The sequence below is a fragment of the Sus scrofa genome, chromosome 2 (genome assembly GCF_054392235.1).
Source record: "Sus scrofa isolate SSC_HxYL_T2T_F1_AM1 chromosome 2, Sscrofa_HxYL_maternal_Yorkshire_Landrace_v2.0, whole genome shotgun sequence".
Lineage (NCBI taxonomy): Eukaryota > Metazoa > Chordata > Mammalia > Artiodactyla > Suidae > Sus > Sus scrofa.
In genome coordinates, this window is record NC_139384.1 from 137,646,807 (window position 1) to 137,654,508 (window position 7,702).

Genomic DNA, 7,702 nt, shown 5'->3' on the forward strand with positions numbered 1-7,702 from the left:
CTGATCAGCGATTCTCACTCAACTTCCAGTTCACAGCAGCCTTAGCATTCCCCTGCAGGTGTTGCATCTTCTCCTTGGAGAATTGACTGTGAGAAAAGCTAGTTCTTTCAAGGATCATAACTAGATTTTTTTCACCTGGGAATAAGAACCATATATTTCCTTATAAGACTACAAAAACGGAGTCAGTTTTCAGTTACAAAACTGAATCACCTTGATTATGCTATTTTAAATATTAAGCATAATTTTTGCCTTAATTAAAATAACTTATGATAAGCTTGACCTTCTTTAACCTCTAAAGATTTCAAGGTGCCAGTCTTAGCATTCTTATTCTACTTAATGTATTTCCTCTCTTCCACTTTGTAAATATGACGGAAAACTATTTGTTAAATAATGTTTTGGGGATTTCTCTTTTAATTCTCGGAGTCTAATTCTAAGTGAAAATGAAATCCCCAATATTAGGCTTATATTACTGCTTCTCTAACAATGGTTTCAACAATCATATATAAATATCAGGAAAAAGGGGAAAGAATACGTAAGATGAGCTTTTTATAACAGCATGCTATTGCCAGAAATTGAGTATCTAAAAAAGAATGTGGCGGGTTAGTTGGGGTTCAGAACTTTTTCACTTAGTCTTGGTGCAAAGCCTTTTCAGTTTAGTGGCTCTTTTTAAGGATGTTGCATAGAATGTCTTGCTGTTCTTAAAAGGCACATTAACGAGACGATAGTAATAAATCTGTCATAATTTGACTAATACCTATGCTTCATTGTTGTGTTCATTGTTTATGTTGTACTAGCCTGTGGCTTTTTATGACCGTTTAAGTTAATACGATATATTCAACCTTACTTAGCAACATTTCTGTATTTTTGTAGTAAAAAAGCATGTTTCCCTCCACTTGCAGGTGCTGCTGTTTTTTCAAACGAAGGAAAAGGAAAACCATCCAGCGCCACAAATGACTCTGGACACAGACAGATCATGGGGAGTTACTTACGTGTTCATCTGCTGTCTTGTGATTAAAATCATCTCTGTAGTGACCACATATGTTTTTAAGGACTCACTCTTAGAAACAAAAATGTCATACTTTCATACTTCATTTCGTGGTTGTCTTACATTCGTATTTTTTTCTAATTTAACTTTTACGGAAGCTTTAAAGTTTTGTCAAAACATGAGTGCTTTGCCCATCATTGAATGGAGTGGACCAATGAGGTGGTATTGATGAATTCAGTTCTCCCGGACATTTTCCAGAAGCTCTCCTCCTGTTGTAGAAAGCAGTACAGTATCGTAAATGTCAACCAGTTCTATATGCAACCTGGTTTTTTTATAACTTCTATAGGAACATAATCAAACAGGAATTCTCTCCCCAGTGGATAATGCAACAGGCAAAACAGAGCTGCCCAAATATGTAAAAGAAGTAATCCTTTGAGAAGTTCATGATCTGTGTGACATCTGCATTGATCTCACTGTTACTGATGGTACTGCTGTTCATGAGTCGTGTTAACATTCTCTCTGTGAAATCATGGTACAGTCGCTGCCCAGAGGTACTGAGGAGAAAGCTGTATGGTTTGGCAGATGGTAGTGATAAAATGAATCACAAGTAGTGTGGTAAATATGAGCTCTGCTTTTGTTGCACCACTCTGTGAAGTCCAGTGTTGCCGAAGTGGCAAAAGCGCTTATTTTTTAAAAACGCAAAATATTTGTACAATGTAACTTTATGCTTCCAGATAATAATGTATATTAGACAGCAAGAAATGAATACTTGGAGAAATGAGATATGTTGTAGTTTTTTGGAAAATACACTAAGGAGAAGGAATAAATGTGAATCTCACTGCGTTGTATGAGGTTGAAGTCTAAGGAGATCCCACTGCAACCTGCTGCTGAACGATTACATTCTCCTTAAGCAGAAATCGTTGGATGTGCCACGCAATGATGTCTGTTTATGAGTTATTTGCTCTTTGATAAAAAAAAAAAGACCCCCAGCAATAAAAACGGGGTCTCTCTCTTGCCCTCTGTGCACCTTAGTCTCTTGTATTCAACTTTGCTGGTTCTCTGGAATTTTCCTACTTTTTAGCATAATTTTGATGATTGAAAACTATTTTGGAGAGGATGGGTCAGGTGCTTTGTCCCCATTGTCTTTTGAAGTGCCTGCATATGAACAAGTAACAGTTCTGTAAAAAAGGACACCCATTCCACTTTTCAAGTGTGCTTTGTTTTAAGCCATAAAGACACAGGTATACTTTTGTCACATTCTACTAGCCAGAATTTTTGAGGCGAGTTAAGACACAAAGATCGGCTAGAAAGATAATTATGTTGTTCAAATCTCATATTCATCTTTCATTTCTGAAATTGTTACTTACTTATTCCTTCCATGCTACCCCCTCTTTTTGTCTTTAAGTGTGTGCCTCTGGGCATGCTTATTTATTTTTATTGTCTCAAGGTAACATTTAAAATGTGTAATTAAAGTAAATAAATCTACATTTTTGACTTCATTATTGCATCTACAGGAATTTAATTGTACTTTGTAATTTATTTTTCTTACTAGCCAAAAGTTCAGCGCATTGTTTTTGATGAATTAGGCACCCATATGAATACCGCAAATCAGGAGGTTGTTTATCATTGTTGCTCTGAATCCTATGATCTTTATAAGTTCTTGATTTTAAAGACCTACCCTCAGCCTGAGAAACACTTGCTGTATAATTTGGTCAATAGTTTCCATTTTCTCTATTTGTATATTGTCATGATGTCTTTAACTACAGGAGTTATATACTGAGTTTTTATTTTTGTTTGCTTTGAGCAAGGTAGATGGATGTTTTGGCCATTATAATGTGAAACCACTTCTTTCTTTACAGTATTTGACCAAATTTGTGTGTCTATGATATTTGTAAATACATGCGATATCTGTATTTCTTATCATAAGCCTGTTTAGTTTTATTCTCAGTAGGATTTTTGGACTGTACAGTGTTTATATGATCTGAACTCCTTATACATAAGAAGGTGTGTATATTAATCCAATTATGGACTTAAAATATTTTAAAAGTATAAATACCCTTATTTGCTGCAAAGACCAGTGTGTAGACATTTGCTTTTTAGCAATATTTTTAAGTGCTCCATTTTAATGCCAAGAAATAAGTCTTTTGGCAACACAAACTGGTCAATAATAGGTAATGCAGGTATGTTCAGGTTAAGCCAACAATGTTTTGCATTTTTATGCTTCTTTTCTGTCAACACTAATGAAGTCAACATTGCCTGAATGTCTGAATAATGAAACACATCCCTGTTTAAAAGTATGTAACTGAAAAAGAAATAAAAAAATAAAGGTAGTTTTTTTAAACTTGCTCTTTCCCCTTTCCTCTAATCATGGGTAAAATAATGCCACTCACTTACTGAAGATAGGGATTTAAAAAATTCAGTTCATTTACTTTTGTATATTCAAAAAGCAGAGCTAAAGGAATATGGTTTTGTGTTTTTGACTTTGTTTTGCTTTGTTGGACCCCATGGTAAAGCGTACATATCTGAAAGTATCTAAGCTTTCTTGAATGAAAGTTTACAACAAATTTTATACTTCTGTAAACTCCTTAACAGAGCAGTTAATTAGAACTAATGCCACTAAGAAACCAAGGGAAGAAACACTGGAATCATTTTCATTCTTTTTAAAAAATGAAGTCATACTGTTAAATGTTCACAGAAATGAAATATTAATCCAATTTTAAGTAAATGATTTTAACGCCATTGCAGATGAAGAACATATATCCGTGACAGTATCTCAGTTTGTCATCGTGCAAGATGTTTTAAGGGCTTGTACAAAATGGTGCTCTACTTACTGAAAGATGCCAAAGGTAAGATAGTCAAAGCAGCACACACTAAGCCCTTGTGTGTCCACTATGCACCACCACTCAGAAACAATAAGATCTGGATATGAAACCTAACATAGGTGAAGCATGGATTAGCAGACCTTGTCTAGAAGCATCTGATTTAAGATTGGGGTTCAATCTGAATGATTTTATAATCGTGTTAGCATCCTTTGATTTGCAAGTAATAGAAACTTGACTTCAGCAATAGGCATGCACATGATTGCATTTAAGTGAAAAGTCCAGTGATTGGAGTGGTTTCAGACATGCTTGATCCTGGTGCAAAGTTCAGGATTCTGTCTTTGTATTTCTCAGTTTTGCTTCCTACCCTGCTGTTTTCATTGTCAGGGAGATTTTTCATAGCTGATGGTAAAGGGGCCACCCAGCAGCTTCAGACTTCTGCCATCTTAGTAACCTCAGCCAGAACAAAGAACAGTTTCTCTCAACAATTCCAGCAAAATCCCAAGACTGACATTTGTTTCTTCATTGGTTCACCTTCCAATTACTATGGCCCAGAGAATGTTCTCCCATCTTCAGAGGACACATTGGACTAAGAAATAAGGTAGAAGGGGTATTACCCAAAAGGAAATGAGGGCGTTGTTATCAGAAGGAGTGTGAATGATTTTTTTGAGGGCAAAATTTAGATATCTGCTGACACGGTGACAAAGACAGACTGTAAAGGAAAGCCTCATTGTTTTAAATTAGAAAACATTGTGACCATTGTTATTGAGACTTTTCCTAATCTGAATATGTTTGGAAATCACTAACAGTGAAAGAGAACCTTTGAAAAATGTTTTGGACTCAGGTAAAAATGGAGGCCATAAGTACTCTATGTGCTTTTGTTTACTTTTAAATGTTTTTGTGGTAGAATTGGCTTAGTAGAGTTAAAAGCTAATCTTTCTACAAGAATAGAAATAAATAGAATTATAAAACTTTGCTGATGTTCAAGATAACTAGTTTTTTTTCTGCCCAACTCTAATATAGACCCACATATTGTTTTCTTAGGAAATTTACTTCATAAGAATACACGGATCATACCCAAAGAAAGGACTACATGTAGAAGTGTTACCAGGTAATACTACTGGGATATGAAAACGGTTGTAGAAAGTACCATTGTGCACAGGAATGTTTAGTCCACTGTCATTTTACTTAAATGGAGAAACCCTCCTGCACTGCTCTAGACAAGTGGTTGGCAAAATTTTTTGTAGTTTATTGACTTGGTGGGCCAAAAGGTAAAACAGGCTTTTGTATACTTGTGTAATGGGAAAGAAAGAAAATTTCCACTGATTTTTTATTGATGAAATCTATGTCTGTCTATTTATATATGAATACTTGCATACAATTTTTTTGTAATACAAGTTTAATGATCAGAATTGAGTTATTTTGAGGGGCTATTTTACATAATTGGGATTTGAAATTGATTGCAAATGTGCACCATAATCTTATATTACCTGTTTCATCTTTGAAAATGTCTTCTTACAGATAGATACTACCAAATACTGTTATCAGTCCTCAAGTGTATGATTTTAATTGAGCATGTTCATCATTTGGAAGGTGTTTATAGAATTCCGTTAGATTCTGCTTTTGATATGTGCCTTTTGGCGTATCATTATGTTGTGGATTAATCACTTCCTATTGAAGGTTAGGTAGATGCCCCTCATTTGTACAGTTAAGTGGATTTTGAAAGATGGAAATTTCCTGTGCACTTGGATTGAGTTCTAAAAGTGTAGCTGGAGCTGTAGTTGAGTTTGGAAAACATATCCACTGCAAATTGGTGTGGGAATAGATATCTTGCTACTCATTTTCACCTGACAGCATGGGAGGTGTATAAAGCAGCTTGACACTCTTTGTGATTAAACAGCCTTAGTTCTTAGCATAATGACTGTGGTGTAATTTTTAAGTTGGAAAGAAACATTATCAAACTTGCAGTAAAAGCAGATTTCCTGAGCCATTCGGTGTTTGTTAATGGTAGTTGAGGGTGATTCTCATTCATAAAAAATTCAGTGTTGGTTCTTAGCTCAAGAAGTTGCAATAAAACTTTACCACTGCTATCAAACTGCTATGTAGTTGGGTAAGTCAGGATATTCAGTTTCTCTTTCTAACCAAACTAACACCATTACTTTTACTAGCTCAATAACATGACAGATTTAAATAGTTTTCACAGAATACGTGCTAATAAATAATATAAAGCATAAACATTGACTTTAAACATTTTATATTTTCACAAACTATGTGTATTTGCCCTGTGAAGCTTTTACTGCTCCACATGTCTTTATCACCATTAAGGTATAACACGTCTTAGTTGATTCTACTTCAATTTGCACTGATTCTTCAACAATACTTTTTCTTGTAGTTGTTTCATGGAGACTATTCACAGAGGCTAATTCTTGAGTCCCTTCAAACTCAATAATCCATAGCTTGGCAGTATTGGTAACATCTCTTGACTTATCAGAAGCCACATCATTTGCCTTTTTTTTTTTTTTTTTTTTTTTTGCTTTTTTTTAAGGCAGCACCTGTGGTATATGGAGGTTCCCAGGCTAAGGGTCAAAAATCAGAGCTACAGCTGCCTATCTACACCACAGCCACAGCAACGCCAGCTCTGAGCCACATCTGTGACCTACACGACAGCTCATGGCATTGCCAGATCTTTAACCCACTGAGTGAGGCCAGGGATCGAACCCGCAATCTTATAGTTACTAGTCGGATTCATTTCCACTGCGCCACCATGGGAACTCCTCATTGGCTGTATTTTTTAGTCGACAATTGATTATTTTCAAACAACTGCCCTTGCTAAAAATCTAGTAGTCTTCAGTGGGTTTCTTTTCTCTAGACATACTTTTTAGGTGCTGCAAATCAGAGACAATTTAATTAAGTTTAATTTGCCATCGGTAGCTTTCTTTGCTTGGCTAATAAGTGAACCACTTGGAAAGTAATTCTGGTTGTACCCTTCTTCCTATTTTTTGTGTGTTTGAATAAATTATGATGAGGTATTCTCTTTGAATGTTTTCTAATTGTTCTTAGTCTTGCTTTCCTGTGAGTTGTGGATGTTGTGATGAGTGCTTAGTCTGGTAATACAAATATAAATTGTATTCTTTTAGCACAGCTGAAGTGTCATAGAGTAATAAACATGATGCTTTGCCATGTAAGTGTATAACAAAATAATCCACATTCCACGTGCCTTGAAAGTGCAACCCTAAAGTTCACTTTTCTTTGCCTTTTAAAATGACTAATATGCATTAGTAGTAAAAATAATAAAATATCTGTGTGACAGTATGTGTGACACTTGAAATGCTGTCAAGTTATAACTGCATCAACTGAGACTTAAAGTGTGTTGAACATAAGTGTAAAGCAATGAGAGTACCACATACTCAGCTCTGCCTTTGTAGCATGAAAGCAGCCATAGACAATATATAAGTGAATGAGCATGGCTGTGTTCCAATAAAATTTTATTTATGGACGCTGAAATTTGCATTTCATATAGTTTTTATGTGTCATGAACTATTCTTTTGATTTTTTCAACCACTTAAAAATGTGAATACCATTTTTAGCTCATGGACCAAATAAAGACAGGAAGGGGGCTGGATTTGACTTGCAGACCATAGTTTGCCAGCCTCTTTTCTAGACCACACTGGAAAGATTTGGATGTTTAAAGTTAAATTTATTTTTTAGCCTACTTCAGTGACCCTACTTATCAAAAGATAAGCTTACTTCACTTTATAAAAGGAATGGTCATTTTGAAGTAGCATCAAGAATTATGATAATGTTAGAGAAAATGCACCACAGCACCTATGGGAGTTAGAAGTCAAACAAAGGAGATAATTCTGGCTTCCATGTGAACTTAGATTTCGAAGCAGTGTAT

At 35.2% G+C, this 7,702-nt stretch overlaps 1 protein-coding gene across 23 annotated transcripts in view; it reads left to right on the plus strand.

Moving 5' to 3' along the window:
- The window catches only part of CSNK1G3 (casein kinase 1 gamma 3), a 112,783-nt gene extending 109,457 nt beyond the window's left edge, over positions 1-3,326 (plus strand). For 22 of the 23 annotated variants that reach the window (XR_014838674.1, XR_014838675.1, XR_014838678.1 and 19 more), the window contains one exon: positions 900-3,326. Coding sequence is in view for 19 of the 23 variants with exons in the window: in XM_021084688.2 (XP_020940347.1) it covers positions 900-954 (55 nt within the window). In the remaining 4 variants the exon portion in view is untranslated. The remainder of the gene's footprint in view (positions 1-899) is intronic. The other variant, XR_014838677.1, reaches the window with a different exon arrangement.
- The last annotated feature ends 4,376 nt before the right edge of the window (positions 3,327-7,702 follow it).